We start from the raw sequence: 18,500 nt of genomic DNA, 5'->3' as shown, positions 1-18,500 counted from the left end.
GTCAATTACAAAGCTTAAGTTTGCTACCCAACTTAACATGCTGTTAGTATGAACACTGGAACCATATGCAAATTGAAGCAGAACGGACTGCAACACGTATTTAAAATAGAATAATAGCATCCCTATAAGCTTTGTATAACCCCAGTAGTGTTCCTATACTGTGTTTACAAAAGTTGCAATCACATACAGAGACTAAATTTACAACAGAATCAATATACTTGACGTACAGGATACTGAAACAAATATACACGAACTGTAAATATATTGGATTTTAAAACAAACAGACTATCACCCAAGCATATAATAAACATGTAGGTTTCAATCATTGATTAGTTATTCCCTAGAGATCATCTAGGTGCACAGAACACGGCCCAAAGGGAAAGAGGAAGATAGAACTTGCCTTTGTAATAGTTGGTCTGCTTTCCTCTGTTCTGGCCACACTGAAAATACTGCTTAGCCTCCTATTACTTCTGTGTTTCCCTTCTCCTAGGTTTGGCTTTGAAACCTCAGTCGAGAACTCACAATTTGCTCTGTTATCTCAACCCTTACTCTGCATCTCTCTGTGTTTTGCAAAACCCTCTACGTGTATATGCTATGTGATATATCGTAAAACCCTAGCTTAACGCATAATGGAGTATTTATAAACTAAATACTAAAACCCTAATCCTTGTCACATTGAGATAAAGCCCTAAACCTAATCCGAGTTTAGTTAGATATCAGATGCTTATGAGACGGCTCCAAAAACCCTAACTAAAACGTATCTAAAACCCTAGTTAATGGGAATGACATAATTACCCTGTTCAAAAATTAAATACTTAATAAACAATTAATTTAAACCCATTAATTAAATCAAATAAGGAAGCAACGAATCACTTAAAACACATAAAATAAATAAAACAAGTAATTAAAATAAACCAACAAATAAAGAATTACACCCTTAATTAAAATAAACAATAATAAATCAATTAAATTAAATTATCCAATTAAGTCAATTAATGCAAATAATGTTAAATAATTCAACTAAGACAATTAAACAAAAATAATAAACGCAAATAAATAATTAACAAATAAATCAATTAATACACACAAATAAACATTTATTCATAAAATTAATAAATAAAATAAAAATGCACATAAAATAACATTTAAATTCCAATTTTATCCCTTTTTAAAGTAGGGGTATTACAGTGAGCAGTGGTGGAGGGGCCGATTGTGGGTGGTAGTGGTGGAGGTGTCGATTGTGGGTGGTGGTAGGAGGTTAGAGAGAGATGAAAGGACCAGCGGTGGCCCAGAAAGTAGTTCACCGACACCGAATCTGAAAGCCCTTTAATCGCGCCGTTGAGGAACTAATCCTCTGATTGAGGAGGCCGACTCGGGTTTCAACAAGAACAGAAAGAGCAGAAAAAGACAGAGTCGAAAAATCTGACACACATATCTCCGACCGCAAGCTACACGCCGCCGTAATCAGCGACCCCGTCGGCTCCTTCGTGACTGAGACCTCGCCGCCAGCGGGATCGAGACCTTCTTCTTCAAGACTCGAGTGCATCCTCATCGGCGCCATACCTCTCTCCATGCTCGACGAGTTCTCCATCCTGCCGGAGCTCATTGACCGAAAAGTGACCCACCATGGATATCTTACTCCGAACACTTTCCTAGCATCAATCTGGTATTCTTTACAATTCCAACACAAGGCGCTCAATTTGATGCTTGAACCTCTTCCCCAATTCGTTAGTCAATGAGAGTTTATCTGGTTTGAGCCTGGTCAGAAATTTTGTTTGAGGTTGAATCTGTGTTTTTTAGTGTGACCAAATACTTTATAATCCTGTATCATTGGTGCTTTTGCTTATGTGAGTCAATACTTCCCATCCATTTTGGATTTTGGAGTTGACCCATAAATTGGTGTGATTCATTGTGACAGCAAAAGTAGGCTGTAAGGTCACTTACTGCAAATGTAGGGCATAATTTTAGAAAAAAGCTTCATGGTAGAGTGCGCGCGCGCGCGCGTGTGTGTATATGTTTGTGTATATATGTGTATCTGTGTGTATATATATATAATATTTGTAAATTTACAATAAATTGAGGGATATTTTAGTCATTTCACAAAATATTTTTTTAAAAAATATATTATAAAATGTGTTACTAAGGGCATTTTAGTCCACTTTTTATAAATAGGACCTATTTGCACAAATATCATAGTTTAAGGGTGTTTTTTGCATGGGTAAGGTGTAATAAGCACTATATGCATATTATAGGGATATTTTTTGCACTTGACCTTAGGAAAAAGGAATTTTTCCGCTGCCGGGACTCGGACGAGTAAATCCTTTGAGTTTAGCTACAGCGGATTGTTGACTCTTTTTTTCATTTTTATATTATTATATCTTTCAGTTAATAGAAGCAGAGGACCATCCTATTCCTCACAAATAAATAAAAAATAGTTATATTAATTACCCAAAATCGAATTTAGCGCTCTGGTGTTTCATGTGGTATCGGCTTCTTTAAAAATCCTCCGCCATGTCCGCACACCTCTTATCTGCTGCATTCCTTCTTCCTCCGGAGCTTCACTCCAATCCCAAATCACTCTCAACCACCCACAATGGAATTCTCAATCCTCGTAGAGTTTTGAATTCATCATTACCATTTTCACCATTAACAAGGTTTTCAATTTCAAGTCGATCCATTAAGTGCCAGGCCCTCGGTGAGAGCTCTCTTGATCGTACTGTATACCAAGGAGTTTACGGTCCTTGGACTGTCGAACCCACTGATGTCCGAGAGGTATTAATTTTTTTCCCCCTTTTTTTATTGTTGTTTTCTTTGAATTTTTTTGAAAAAAATTACTTTTGAGTATATGTCTGTGGTTATTGTTTTCTATGGAATTGGAAATTCTTTCTATTGGGTTTTTAAAACTGTTCTTGATTTGAGCATCTACGTTTTGGGATGGTTTGATTGAGTTATTTGGGTATGGTAAGTATGAAAGTTAATTGTATTTCCCTGTTTTTATATTCACGCTGTATTGGTTCTGTATATATTAGTGGTAATTTGAAGTGTTTTTCCTAATGCAACCTACACTATAGCACAGGGGTTGTGGCTTTTAGGCTTATGCTTTGTGTTAAAGCATGTATAGCATATTTTTCCTTAAAGGGCATTGGTAGTTGTGTTTTCTATTCAAGTAATGATAATATTGACAGCATGAAATGTGGTGTAATTAGCAGAGAAGATTAGTTGCTTCACAGGCGTGGGAAAGGAAGTTGTGTATGAGCTTGGGCAGAGACTTGAATCCAAGTCTATGGAAAAATTGGTGACAAATTTTACTAGTATTATCCTTAAAATTTAGGCAGAGTGAAGAGGGATAGATTCAAGTGGTATCTCTTCATCCTCTCATACAGGAAAATAAGGGTTCAAATCCGATTGGGCATACGGGTGTGTGTTGAGTTGGTTTCGTCTGTTTTTACTTACCAAAAAAGAAAAAATAAAGTAAAAGACAAAGAAAAAAAAAAGGATATGTTCTACCTTAATGTACTGTTGCATATTTCTATAAGTGTGGTTCAGTAGAGCCATGTAACAAGAAGGCCAAGTTCTTTGCTTTATTGACAACATTTGATATGTAAAGTAACCAATCTCTTGCCGATGGAAAATTAGAGGTTTGTGAAATTTAAAAATGGAGATATAACCTCAGCAAGAGATATGCTTTGGGACATGGGCACGGGGTCTTTGTTACTAGCTGATTGATTATCAAAATTTCTTCAGCATATTTTCAAATAAAACTTAACAACATCATCGCAGTTGAAGGGATAAGCAAGAAAAAAGAAAAGAAAGAAAGAAAGAAAGAAATGATAAGTAAAGTTTTAGCTATGATTGCTATGGAAGTGTAATTAATATTCAGAAGTAGAATTTTCTTATTAAAATGACATGAGATTCTAAAATCCCTGTCTTCTTAACCTACTTAGGAAATGAAAGTAATTTGTTACAGTTTATGGATATTAACAGAAATTTAAACCATGCTCAGAAATAAATGGTGATCCTTTATGGTATCCCAATACCATGATTCATGTAGGTTAAGTCAAAGTTTCTCAGATTGGTTAACTAGATTTTGGTGACATGGTTAGAAATGTGTTTGAGCTTTTCAGTGATACTTTTTTCACTTCAACAGGTGATTTTATACAGATCAGGGTTAGTTACTGCTGCTGCATCATTTGTTCTTGCAGCTTCAACGGCTTTTTTCCCCGAAGGCTCCTTACTGGGTGATTTAACTAAGCAAAATCTTAACCTATTGTATGCAGTTGGAGCTGGTGGGTTAGGCTTATCTTTAGTGTTGATTCACATTTATGTGACTGAGATTAAACGCACACTTCAAGCACTATGGGTACTTGGTGTTTTTGGATCTTTGGCAACTTACATTAGCCTTGCTCAACCAGCTGGTCGGAACTTAGTACAATACGTTGTTGACAACCCAACAGCGGTCTGGTTTGTTGGTCCGCTCTTTGCGGCACTGACAGGACTTGTCTTCAAAGAAGGTATGAGTCTAACTTCTTTAGTTCTTCTTTCATGGTTCAGTAATGAGAGAGTTTGCAGTTTCAGTGAGGTGTCTTTGTGATCCTCCAAATAGGGAAACCTTCAACAGATTATTCAGTAAAATTCGGAATCAATTTTGATGCTCAGAAATATAAGACTCTGAGCAAAGGCTTTGATATGTTAGAGTGCACAAAGCCATAACATAGATCTAGAAGGGAGGGGGTGAATTTATCTTAATCAATTTTAACTAACAATAACTGATTTTTAAATTATCATAACTGTAGTTTATAGTGTAACATTTATTATAGAGCAAAAATAAACAACCATGTAATCACACAAAAAGACACGAGTTTTACGTAGAAAACCTTAAGAGGGAAAATCATGGGACCTAGTTTGGATAGATCGAAATTCACTGTACAAGAAAGAGACTAAAACTAAGTTACCAGATTCACCCTAGAGTTACCTAGTCCATCTCGACTCAAACTTAGCAAGTTCTCTCCATATTCTTCTCTTCCTACCGCTAACCCATCAACAGACTCGCTCCTCGAACTTCTGATATCCAATGACTACTGACATCTGGAATGCTGTTTGTTGTGTGATTTGGTGTTAATGACGATTTAAAGTCCACAAGTTGATAATCAGCACTCTGATAACACCTCACCAACTAATGCAACATATGGTCTCTTTATTGATTTATCAAAATATATATATTTATATGGTCTCTTTATATGCTCTCTTAATAATGTGTGAAGATTACTCTTATATTTATATATATGTTACGAGAGCCTAGTTTATATAATGTTTTGAGTCCAAAGGAATTGGGGTTTCTTAGTTATAATCATAAAAGGAAACCTAAACTCTTTAAATTTCTGAGTTGAAAAGTTTTCATAGAAACATTTCATGCCATTTGATCGATTGAGCCTTTGATCAAACCAACTGGCAATTGCTTCAATTGGTGGTCAATGTCTCTGATCCAAGAAAATTCCATTGATGGATTTTTTGTTATTTTTTTTCCACTTTTACCGTATTGATCACCTTATCTGTATTGTGTCATGTCCATGTCCCTACCTGTTCTTGTAATTCATATAGTCAATGACGGAGCTACCTTGGTCCTGGCCCCCTCTCAAATTTTCTATATTTACATTTTCTACATATAGAATATTAAAAAATTTAAACTGCCCCCCTCAAATTTTTATAGTTTCATTTTGTAGATATAGAATAATAAAATTCTAAAATTGCCATAGGCTTTTTATCTTTAGCCTCGATTTAATCTCTCTCTCTCTCTGATCCCTCAAACTTCATATCTCCATCTTTTGTCCTTTCTTTTCCTATGCGACTCTCTTTTAGTTATTTTTCTTTAATCAAGGATCACAATCTCTAACAAGGTACGGAAAACCCCCCTAAATAAAACATCTTTGTTTATTCTTTTTAATTGTATATTATAAATGGATATAACGCATATCTACCTGTTGGAAAAATGTGAAGACATATTGTAAAGACATTGTTTATATGCTTTACTCTAATTATCAGTTATTTTTTTATTTGGAGAACCTAACTAAAAATAGTTCAAGTTTCAATACAAAGACAAGTTTCACTCACTAACTTTTAATTATTGCCAGCGAGGACTTTCTAGGTTTGCTAAGTCCCAACTAAGTTGACTTATTGTAAGATTCTTAATAGTATTCACTAGAAGAGGGAATGAAGGATACACTACAACACATGTACACGTTTGAATTTGTTTTGTTTTGTATGATTGTGTTATTTAAGTATACATAGTTTTTCTCTTCAATTTGTATGAAAATCTTGCTTATTATAAAAATTCATCGAACAATTATAAATGTAATAATGAAAATATGATCAATCAATATTAAGTTCTTATATTTATTTTTTTATTTTAAAAAATATATCTTCAAAACTTTTTATTTTATTATTCTTCAACGTCAACCCCATCAACTACCTATAATTGTTTGTAGTCGCCAACTCAGTTGACACTAAGTTTTCAGATGAGTTGTCAGTGTTCGCTGTGCCACGAAGATTTATGTGATACCTTGTATGTTCGGTGTGCCTTCGATCACCTAAGAGTCTCAATCAGTGGTTAGAAGTCTTGATCAGATGGCCTAAAGAGTCTCTCGATCAGTGGTCAAAAGTCTCGATCATGGCCTAAGAGTCTCTCAATCAGTGGTCGGAAGTATCGATCAATGGCCGAAGAGTCTCTCGATTAGTGGTCAGGAGTCTCTCGATCAGTGGTCGGAAGTATCGATCAATGGCCGAAGAGTCTCTTGATCAGTGGTCAGGAGTCTCTCGATCAGTGTTCAGAAGTATCGATCAATGGCCGAAGAGTCTCGACCAAGTCATGGCCTAAGGAATATGACATCAACCATGATCAAGAGTCTCGACTAACCATGGCCGAGGAGTCTCTCGACCAACATGGCCTAAGTGTCTCGATCAATATGGCATAGGAGTCTGAGTCAAATATGAGTCATGACCTAAAAACCCTTCGACCAACCCATGGTTAAGAATGACATTTTAACGATAGTGTCGAGAGTAGGCCTAATTGTTGGACAAGCTCAGGCCAAGATGGATTCAATATCTTCTTAGGTCATATGCACTTGAAGAATATTTGGTATAAGTCAAGTGGAGACCAGCCATGAATCCCAATATCTCAAGAACCCAACAAATCAGGTATGAAAACTTAAGAAAAGCTTGAAATGGAAAAGACAACTTGACAATGTTTAAAGTTCAGGGATTTAGAGATAAAAATGGAAAGTTCTCACCTATCTCTGACGAAGAAGGTAAGAATTGTAGTGATTAGAAGATTCCATAGCCAAAGAACAGGTCAGAGTCAGGCATGGTAGTTAAAGATAGCTGAGAATATAGTGGGAGCCAGAATTATCAAGCATGAAAGAAGATGCATCCCTTAGCCAAAAATACGATGCAAAAATACTATGCCAAATATATATTTTTATCTGTCAATGGAGAAATATGTTAGTCAACATGACCAGCCCAACAAGATGGTTAGGAGAAGTCATTTTCAGCCTACAGCTAATTAATTTCTAGAAAAATGGATTAAAAGGGACGACACCAGATTAAAGCCTTTATAAATATCCACTCAAAAATTGTTTGGCTCGCAAAGTCGATTTCCACGTGGTGAGCCTAGATTAGTTGGCTCATAACATGGGTTCATGTAAAGTTCATGGGTGTGCCAGTGCTCCATAGAACACAAACGCGGGTAAGCCAAACTGTTCCTATTTCAGACCGTGAGTTGGTCCTTTTAAGGATCAGGCGACTGAAGGATAGTAGGAATGACCCTCTCTGTTAGGTTCTCAATGCCTTGATGACAAGGATTTTTGGCCTTGAAAATGGAAGCTTGATAAGGAGACAAGAAAATGAAGTGCAAATTAAGAAATTCAACACTTTCATGAAGAAGAGCATTTCATTAATGTTGGGAGAAAGATACATAAGTTAAAGATAACAAACTAGAGAACTAACATGCTAAGCAACTTAATTACAACTAGCTAAGAGTACTGAACTAAAGCTAAGGAGCTAAAGATAGACATGAAAGATAAAGTTCTGAACCTAAAAGTTATAAGCTAAGATAAATTAAGGAAGATAATAACAAAAGGCATGTTAGATAATGGTGCTGGACCCCTTCCTTGTGAGACTTGAGTGGGTATTTATAGAGGCTTCAATATGGTGTTGTCCCTTTCAATCATTTTTTCTAGAAATTATTTAGCTGCAGGTTGAAAATGACTTCTCCTAACCATCTTGCTAAGCTGGTCATGTTGACTTGCACATTTCTCTATGGACAAATAAAATTATATATTTGGCATATTATTTTTTACTAAAGGAGGCATTTTCTTTCACGTTTGATGATTCTGGCTCCCAGTCTATTCTCAACTATCTTCAACTACTATGCCTGACCCTGATGTGTTCTTTGGCTATGGAATCTTATGTTCACTGACAATTCCGACCTTTTTCATTAGAGATAGGTGAGAACTTTCCATTTGTAGCTCTGAATCCGTGAACTTTAAACATTGTCAAGTTGTCTTTTCCATTTCAAGCTTTCCTTCAGTTTTCAGACCTGACTTGTTGGGTTCTTGATACATTGGGATTCGTGGCTGGTCTCCATTTAACTTATACCAAATATTCTTCAAGTGCCTATGACCTAAGAAGATGTTGAATCCATCTTGGCCTAAGCTTGTCTAACAATTAGGCCTACTCTCAATCACTATTGTTAACATGTCATTCTTGACCATTTATTGGTCGAAGGGCGTTTAGGTCGTGACTTATATTTGACTGAGACTCCTCGGTCATACTGATCGAGAGAATCCTCGGCTATGTTGGTCGAGAGACTCCTCGACCATAGTTAGTCGAGACTCTTGATCACGGTTAATTAGTTTTCTCAGGTCATAATTCCTTAAATGATGACTTGGTCGAGAGACTCTTAGGCCATTAATCGATACTTCCGACCACTGATCGAGAGACTCTTAGGCTATAATTGAGATTTCTGACCACTGATCGAGAGATTGTTTAGGCTATTTGATCGAGACTTCTGACCACTGATCGAGAGACTCTTAAGCCGTCTAATCGAGACTTTTGACCACTGATCGAGAGACTCTTAGGCCATGATTGAGACTTCTAACTCATGACTACTGGAGTCTTTTTTTGGGTCAGTTTGGTGTCCAAGGGGTTATGCCTCGGACTTCAAGGGATTTGATTGACGTGTGGAGGGGCTAAAGGGTGAGGGTTCATGCTTGTGACTATTAGAGGGCGAACGCCCTTTGTGTTTGGTGGAGTCTTTGGAAAGAACAGAATAGAAGATCTTTTGATTGGGAGGAATCCTCCATTGGGGCATTGAAGTTTTCTATTATTTATTCTCTTTTTAGTTGGGTCATGGGGAGAAATTTTATATCTTTAGGTGAAATCTTGGACTTTTTGGGTTTTTTGGGTCCATAGGACTCCCTTTTTGGTTTCGGTATTTGTATAGCTCTTGGGACACGGTCCCCTTTTGAACGCTTTGTAATACAATTTTACTTATCAAAAAAAAAAAAAAAAATTGATTGAGACTTCTGACCACTGATTGAGAGACTCTTTAGGCCATCTTGATCGAGACTTCTGACCACTGATCGAGAAACACTTAGGCCATCTGATCAAGACTTTTGACCACTGATTGAGAAACTCATAGGCCATCTGATCGAGAGACTCTTTATCTTATTACAGACATAATGACCTAAGATCTCTGTTCTCCGTATCTCTCGGCCCTAATTTCGATCACCATTATTAGAAACCAATATTTCGCTCTCATGATCATGGGCTGACCCAAAGTTTAGACCTCAGTACTTTTTACCACGTGGCATGATAATTTTTGGTCGCAATTTAGGTGTTAACAACTGCCCCCCAACTCTATGAAAATGAGTTATACCGAATTTTTGTAGAGTTGTATTTAATTAGGCCAGTGTCCGTGTTCAGCCCATTATGACCAATGCATGGCCAATCTTTGGCCTTAATTTATGACATGGATAATCTAATCCATATACCAATTGGAAGAGAGCGTACAATTTAATTTCAAATGTTAACACACAATTGTATCCAATTAACCCACTATGGTGCATGTGTCTAATTTCTAACCTACCCATACTTTGGTGGCTACATAGACATGCAAAGCTGTATTAGACTTGAAGCTTCTTACCTGCATCACCCACTTGTACTTGAACTTGGAAGTTCTTATTTGCAATGGCCACTTGTACTTAGAAGCTTCTTACTTGCATCAAGCCACTTGTACCTGGGCTTGAAGCTTCTTACATGCAATAGCCTGCTTGTACTCCAACCACACACATCCTTTAGTTATCACGCTATCAAATTAAAGTCCCCACATCATACCTGGTTGTGCATCTTTTACATTACTCAACCTTTAGCCATGAAAGAAGATGGCTTGTGAGATTGTTGAATTGTTGTTTGATCGGTAGATGATTCAAACAAGGAATGTGTTCAGCAAGCTTTTGATGGATGAAAAAGAGTGACTGTATTTTTAGGCTCAACCACTACCATCCATGTTCTGCGCTGAACAAAATTCCTTCTTCATCGATGTTAGTAATTCCGTGGCGTTCTCGCATGCATAGTATACGTATACATATATAAATACATGTATGGATTTTTCTGTCATGGCCAACCGGTAAGTTCCTTGTGTATATTTTCGGTGAAGAAATAGCCAACCGAGCTTCATCCTTTCATAAACCGGAAAGCTTCACCGATGAGCTCAGAAACTCCAATGATCGGCCGACGAGACCCAGCAAGCTTCCATTAGCTCCGGCGAACTACAGCTCCGGCGAGCTACTCTGCAGTTTCGGTGAGCTTCAAACTGTCTCAACCATGAACGTCAATGAGAGCCATTAGCTTCAACACCATTAACTCCAGTGAGTGCAGAGTTTCAGTCGACCCAAAAGCTGGCGAGCTTCCGGACAGCGACCAACTTGCCAGTGAGCAAAACGAAGGTGAAGTGCACAGCTACAACGATGACGTCGACGAGCCCCAAGCAACACGAACAGTTCCGATGACAGAACCGTGAGCTCCACGAACATGCATGCTCCACCGGTGACGGTGACCGGCCGGACCAGTGAACTCTGTCTTGCATGCAACATCCTCTACCGAATAAGAGACCCACCTGTGCTTCATTGTTTTTCTTGGTGTGGTCTGTGGAGGCAGAGAGGGCTTCAGTGAACCAGAGTGCATCAACAACTCACCGCCGATGACATCTCACAGCTGCTTTTCAAGCTTTCGCTGCAGTCATCTGTCTGTATTGCTTGGCCATTGGCCATGGTTTTGTTAAAACTGCAATGCCCTTCAATGGTCAATCTCTTGACTTTTAGACTCCCCATGGTTGATATTAATATCCACCTGTTAGAAACCCATTTGGACAACTCTCCAGCAACCAAGGTTTTTTCGTGTTCATTGCATAAACCTCGGTGATGGCTTTGTCATCGTAACCTGCCGAAGCCTCAACACACCAAAGCTTCGGCGGTTCATCGTTTGCCAATTTCTGGATGCTGTCACCGAAACCTTAGTCCACCGGAGTAGCCAGTCCCAATGGTTTGGATTGCAAGTTTGCAACATCATCTACCTTAACTGACACCGACACTCAATGTGCTCTTTCACTTCCACTGCTGCAACTTGGTTTGTCAATGAGGATTAGACAACACCATTTTGTTTATAATAGAATCACATGTGCAGTACTCGTACCATGACAAGTTGATGGGCCATTACTAAATGGCCTGACTCGACCCATGAGAAAACATGTACAGTAAAACCATCACCTAAATCTAGCTAGGTGCATGGCAACTCTTGCCGTAATCTGAAGTCTCAAAAAGTCTATTGCTCAAGCGAATTTCACCTCAAGGTTTTGTCTGGTAAGATCTAGAACAGGTTGGTGTTCTTTGGTTGAGATATCTTTGTGCGACCATGAATTGGTCTTTATCTCAAAACCTATCACAAGTGACTTGATTTGAAGTCACCGAAGGAGCTGAGAACTAACTGGTTAGAAAAATTACCACTCTAATAATTGATTAGAAAACTTTTAAAAATAATAATACGGGTGAAAATTCATCCATTTGGTCGTGGTCAGCCAAAATTTTTATATTTTCTTCTCATCGCCATTTTAATTAACTAATTGATTCTTGGCGATGGTGATTTTTTTTAATTTTATATATTTATTTATTTTTTTGAAGGAAATATGACAAGGAGCCTTTCTGGTTAATCTTAAGAGGAGATTCAAGGTGAAGTCATTGATCCCAGACCTCTGAAACTTTTAATTAAACAGAGTAGTAAAATTGAGATTTGGTGAACCCCCACCCATCCAATGGGGATGCTGGACTCCAAATAAAATTTTAGCATAGAGGAAGAAAAATTTTACCCTTCACACCATGGGTGGCTTTGGGGCATTCCTTTTTAGTCTTTTAGCCACCGTCTTCATTAGAGTATTGATTGATATCCTTCGACGCGAAGTTTTTTCCTACGTGGTTTGGCACAATGCCGGATTTTAAATCTCCATTGACGTGGGAGGGAATATATGCTTTCAACAAAAATGGCATAGAGCATTACTTGCCCCCGAGTTTTCAACAACATCACTACTTTTGTTGAAGGATATAAATATTGAAGTTATACCCTCTTTAACAACTTAAGCTTTTGGAGTAGATGGTTGTTAATATGGTATCAGAGCCAAAGGTCTCGAATTCAAACCTCACCGTCACCCTAATTAAAAAAATTGAAAAGCATGTGTTGGACTTAAAAGAATGCCACATGTGAGGGGGCGTGTTGTAGGATATAAATATTAAATTTACATTCTCTCTAACAGTTTAAGCTTTTGGAGTAGATGGTTGTTAACAACTTTCATTTTCATCTTGGTCATGGGAATGGATATTTAGATTCAAATGTTGACTGAGAGTTACTTCTTCTTGACTTGAATTATCAAAACTTAATCTTGGCTTCAGGTATAGATGGTCAGCAATATCATCTTTTTCAACAACGTTCTCACTTTCTCGCAAGCCATGGCAAACAAGGCATTGATTTGAATTTTCATGACCACAAATTTCCGTCTTTTTCTAATTTATTCAGATTCAACTTTGAAATTTGGTCTTGATGATCAATGATGTCAACATTTTGGTCTTGACAATTGAGATCCAAATTCAAGTCGTTTCCACCTAATTCCACTCTTGCTCCAAATGAGTCATTAAGACTCAACTTTGAATTTTCATGAGTGTCATTTTCTTCATCGTGGCCTCTGTCATTATGACTGAGGTTACTTGAACTTAAATTCAGGCCTCTCAAACCAAAATCAAGTTGTCGCCCCCCCCCCCCCCCCCCCCCCCCCCGTTGAAGGATATAAATATTGAAGTTATACCCTCTTTAACAACTTAAGCTTTTGGAGTAGATGGTTGTTAATATGGTATCAGAGCCAAAGGTCTCGAGTTCAAACCTCACCGTCACCCTAATTAAAAAAATTGAAAAGCATGTGTTGGACTTAAAAGAATGCCACATGTGAGGGGGCGTGTTGTAGGATATAAATATTAAATTTACATTCTCTCTAACAGTTTAAGCTTTTGGAGTAGATGGTTGTTAACAACTTTCATTTTCATCTTGGTCATGGGAATGGATATTTAGATTCAAATGTTGACTGAGAGTTACTTCTTCTTGACTTGAATTATCAAAACTTAATCTTGGCTTCAGGTATAGATGGTCAGCAATATCATCTTTTTCAACAACGTTCTCACTTTCTCGCAAGCCATGGCAAACAAGGCATTGATTTGAATTTTCATGACCACAAATTTCCATCTTTTTCTAATTTATTCAGATTCAACTCTGAAATTTGGTCTTGATGATCAATGATGTCAACATTTTGGTCTTGACAATTGAGATCCAAATTCAAGTCGTTTCCACCTAATTCCACTCTTGCTCCAAATGCGTCATTAAGACTCAACTTTGAATTTTCATGAGTGTCATTTTCTTCATCGTGGCCTCTGTCATTATGACTGAGGTTACTTGAACTTAAATTCAGGCCTCTCAAACCAAAATCAAGCTGTCGCCCCCCCCCCCCCCCCCCCCCCCCAAACGATCACGAGCTAAAAAGCACGGAAACGGATACGACACGACACGGACACGGCGGGGACACGGCAAATAAGAAATATATTTTCTATATATATGATGTTGTACTTTAAGAAATTAAGAGTAATATTATTTTTTACAATCTCATAATAATAAAAAAAAATGTGTTTTACTGGAAAAAAGAAAGAATGATAGAAAGAGGGTTAAGAAAAAGGAAAAAAAAAAAAAAAAAAAGGGACAAAGAGGACTAGGGTTTTATTAGAAAACGAATTAGGCCTTGGTTAAAAATATAAAGGTAAGAATCCATAGAAGAGAAAAAAGTTCATGGGGAATAGAGGAAAAGGGAAAAAGAGACAAAAAGAAATTTATTGTGAAAGTAAAAAAATAAGTATTTAGGTTTTGTGAAGAACAAGAAAGAAAATAGTAGGACGGAAAAAAAGAGAGAAAAGAGGAGAGAGAGACATAGAGAGACCATTCACCGGTAGCGAAGCTTGGTTGGTGGCACAACAAGAGAGTCAAAAATGATCGTGCATGGGTTCGAACCTTTGAACTAAAATATAAGAATAAATGTCTAATTGTTTGAACATAAAATTGTTTTATGAAACAAGAAGTTTTTAAGTAATTATGTAACAAAACAACTCCTTATATTTACACTTCAAGTCAACATTGTTTCTAAAACTTTCTTAAAAATCCCCAAATAGTGGGACACGCGTGTCGGACACGTATCCATGGCGTGTCGGAAGCGTGTCCACGGCTTGTCCGGATATTCGAAAAAATATAAAATATTCGGACTCCTATTTTGGCGTGTCCTGCACATGTTGGAGTCCAACACAGATTCTTTGCCCTTTTAGGCTTGTCCGTGCTTGCTAGACCACAATTGTTGGTCATGACATGAGAGGCACACTGACCATGATGGTTAAGACCTGAATTTAGGTCTTGAGAAGTACTTGAATGGCCTCCATGTGAATGGCTTTGGCCAATTTTTAGATCCTTCTTCACAGCCACACATTTCATTTTTATCATTTGTCCATTATCACTCTTGGGCATAATCCTTGCTGGAAGTTCATTTTCAAATGTGGTACCTTGCTCATTTAGACTAACCTCATTTTGACCAAGGTGGCTGAGAGTAGAATTTGGGTTTTCATGGCCAGAATGAGAATTATTCTCACCACTATAGCCATTCTTACCAATATGGCCATCATTAGCTTGAGGAAAGATGGGATTTTGAGACCAATACCATATAATAGAGTCTTAAGGCCTGAAGATATGGGTCTATGGCCTGATTCAACCTATGATATCTTTCTTCCCAAATGACATAGCGCTTGTTTTGGAGGCTTTCAAGCACTAAAACTTGTGCATTTAGGTTGGGGCACGTGGTCATGAGTGAAAAATAAGTATCATTATTTTCCACAGCCGTCTTGTATAACTCTTGACGCGGAAAAAATCGAAGAAAATCTGTCACTTGACAATGATCTCCACTTTCAAGATAATTCCCACTGGGCATGCTAAAATTGTTTGGCTCACAAAGTCAATTTCCACATGGCGAGCCTAGATTAGTTGGCTCATAACATGGGCTCGGGTAGAGTTAATGGGTGTGCCAGTGCTCTATGGAACACAAACGTGGGTGAGCCTCAGGATCAGGCGACTGAAGGAGAGTAGGAAGGACCCTCTCCATTAGGTTCTCAATGCCTTGATGACAAGGACTTTCGGTCATGAAAATGGGAGCTTGATATGGAGACAAGAAAATGAAGTGCAGATTAAGAAATTCAACACTTTCATGAAGAAGAGCATTTCATTAATGTTGGGAGCAAAATGCATAAGTTAAAGATAACAAACTAGAGAACTAACATGCTAAGCAACTAAATTACAACTAGCTAAGATTACTGAACTAAAGCTAAGGAGCTAAAGATAGACAGGGAAGATTAAGTTCTAAATCTAAAAGTTAGAAGCTAAGATAAACTAAGGAAGATAGATAACAAACGGCATGTTAGATCATGGTGCTGGACCCCTTCATTGTGAGACTTGAGTGGGTATTTATAGAGGCTTTAATCTGGTGTTGTCCCTTTCAATCCATTTTTCTAGAAATTAATTAGTTGCAAGCTGAAAATGACTTCTCCTAACCATCTTGCTGAGTTGGTCATGTTGACTTGCACATTTCTCCATGGACAGATAAAATATATATTTGGCATATTATTTTTGGCTAAGGGATGCATCTTCTTTCATGCTTGATGATTCTGGCTCCCAGTCTATTTTCAGCTATCTTCAACTACCATGCCTGAGCTATGGAATCTTCTGATCACTGACAATTCTGACCTTCTTCAGCAGAGATAGGTGAGAACTTTCCATTTGTAGCTTTGAATCCCTGAACTTTAAACATTGTCAAGTTGTCTTTTCCATTTCAAGCTTTCCTCAAGTTTCCAGACCTGACTTGTTGGGTTCTTGAGACATTGGGATTCGCAGCTGGTCTCCATTTGACTTATACCAAATATTCTTCAAGTGCCTATGACCCAAGAAGATATTGAATCCATCTTGGCCTGAGCTTGTCCAACAATTACGCCTACTCCCGATCACTATCGCTAACATGTCATTCTTGACCATAGGTTGGTCGAAGGGCTTTTAGGTTATGACTCATATTTGACGGAGACTCCTAGGCCATACTGATCGAGACTCTTAGGCCATGTTGGTCGAGAGACTTCTCGGCCATGGTTAGTTGAGACTCTTGATCATGGTTGATTAGTTTTCTCAGGTCATAAATCCTTAGGTCATGAATTGGTCGAGAGACTCTTAGGCCATAGTTGACTAATCTCTTCGGCCATTGATCTATACTTCCGAACACTGACTGAGAGACTCTTAGGCCATGATCGATACTTCTGACCACTGATCGAGGACTCTTTAGGCCATCTGATCGAGACCACTGATCGAAGGATTTTCAGATTTTGAGGGATTTTCAGATTTTGAACCATTGAAAGAGTTTGTTTGAAATTTTTTATGACATTTCCTGGAAGTACTCTGTCACAATTTGCATATAAGCTGTTAAATATCTTTCCTGTTTAAGCCAATTAACCATGAATCAGCAGCTTCCGTGGTGCCATATGTGTTATGTTCAATAAATCAGCACCATCATCTTGTGCGGATATTCACATGTGATTTCTTTCTTGAAACAGGTCTCTGCTATGGAAAGTTGGAAGCTGGTCTTCTCACATTCATCATTCCCTCGGTTCTTCTTGGGCACCTGGTACTCTTTCTCACAAGTATTCAGAATTACGTCTTCTTTGAAGTTATCGATGCAATGAAGTAGAATGATGCTTAGGTTACAGAGCTATAAATTCTGCACCTTAGGTTTTGAATGGAAGTCTGGCCAAAGAATTGATGAATCTGTTATGGAAGCTTAGCACATAGCAGCCATATACTGAGTCTATGGCAGGATGACAATATCAACTAAATGCACAAAACTTGAACCCTATTGGATTTTTATTTTCACCCACTGGTTATTTATTTTATTTTATTCTGAGACGCAACCTGAAAAAAAAAATTAATAAAGAAATAAAGAAGAAATAAAAGAAAAGAAAGAAAGAAAAGGCATGATGGACTTCAACCTTTGGCATTGTTTTGCACAAAGTGCCAGCTCCTAGACTTAAGACCTGTGACTTCATGCTTGTCAATCTAAGTTTCATCATTGCACCAGGCAATGGCTCCATTGCAAATTAATGAATTACCGTGGTAAGTATTTTATTTCTCCAGCCATTTAGATCATCAAACTATTGGACATTTAGAGTTCCATAATACTCGTACAGTAGTTGCATGAAAACTTGAGAATTTCTTGAATTTTAATTCAAACTCAACAAACTCTTATTCCTTGCTTACAAACTCTCTTTTAAACCCTGATGGGCTTCATTTGGAATACACAGACTGGTTTGATGGACGACGGAGCAAAAGTTACTCTGTTGGGACTGTGGATGGCATTGTTTGTGATCTTTGCAGGCAGGAAGTTCTCTCAGCCTATTAAGGTAGATCTAATTTGTTGCTTGAATTCACGATTTTAGTTTATCTTCTATCCATCCAATTTACATTTTAAGTATTTAGCATTAGATGTCATGGCATTCTATTATATCGTTTCCTTTAATCTCCAGGACGATATTGGCGACAAATCCGTTTTCATGTTCAATGCTCTGCCAGAAGAGGAAAAGAAGGCTTTGGTTGAAAAGCTAGAGAAATAAAATAGTGTTTAGTTCGAAACTTTTTCCCCCCTTCTGATGTCTGTCATAATGTTAATTAGGCAGGAATTTTACTGGTATTGTATATAGAAAATTGCATCAACTGGGTAAAAGAATAAAGATGTAATGGTGTTCAGGATTCTCTGGCCATCACTGTAATATTATTTTTGTTTGTGTATGTGT

The 18,500-nt window shown here is 37.7% G+C and overlaps 1 protein-coding gene across 1 annotated transcript; it reads left to right on the top strand.

The window, feature by feature from the left end:
• Positions 1–2,407: 2,407 nt before the first annotated feature.
• Positions 2,408–18,495, top strand: LOC132303324 (uncharacterized). Its single transcript, XM_059800541.1, has 5 exons — positions 2,408–2,772; positions 4,148–4,511; positions 17,268–17,338; positions 18,012–18,110; positions 18,234–18,495. Exons 1-5 carry the CDS (start codon positions 2,512–2,514, stop codon positions 18,318–18,320), a joined length of 882 nt encoding a protein of 293 aa, XP_059656524.1. The 5' UTR covers positions 2,408–2,511; the 3' UTR covers positions 18,321–18,495.
• The last annotated feature ends 5 nt before the right edge of the window (positions 18,496–18,500 follow it).

This window comes from Cornus florida, unplaced genomic scaffold, assembly GCF_030987335.1.
Source record: "Cornus florida cultivar Cherokee Brave unplaced genomic scaffold, ASM3098733v1 CherokeeBrave_3.0.0_Hap2_Chr04, whole genome shotgun sequence".
Classification (NCBI taxonomy): domain Eukaryota; kingdom Viridiplantae; phylum Streptophyta; class Magnoliopsida; order Cornales; family Cornaceae; genus Cornus; species Cornus florida.
This window is presented reverse-complemented; position numbering and strand designations above follow the sequence as displayed.

Excerpts from the sequence above, each read along its gene's own strand:
- LOC132303324 (XM_059800541.1), top strand. The coding sequence starts at position 2,512 with ATGTCCGCACACCTCTTATCTGCTGCATTCCTTCTTCCTCCGGAGCTT. Across the intron at positions 2,773-4,147 it reads AACCCACTGATGTCCGAGAG|GTGATTTTATACAGATCAGG; the intron begins GTATTAATTTTT and ends TCACTTCAACAG. Across the intron at positions 17,339-18,011 it reads CGGTTCTTCTTGGGCACCTG|ACTGGTTTGATGGACGACGG; the intron begins GTACTCTTTCTC and ends TGGAATACACAG.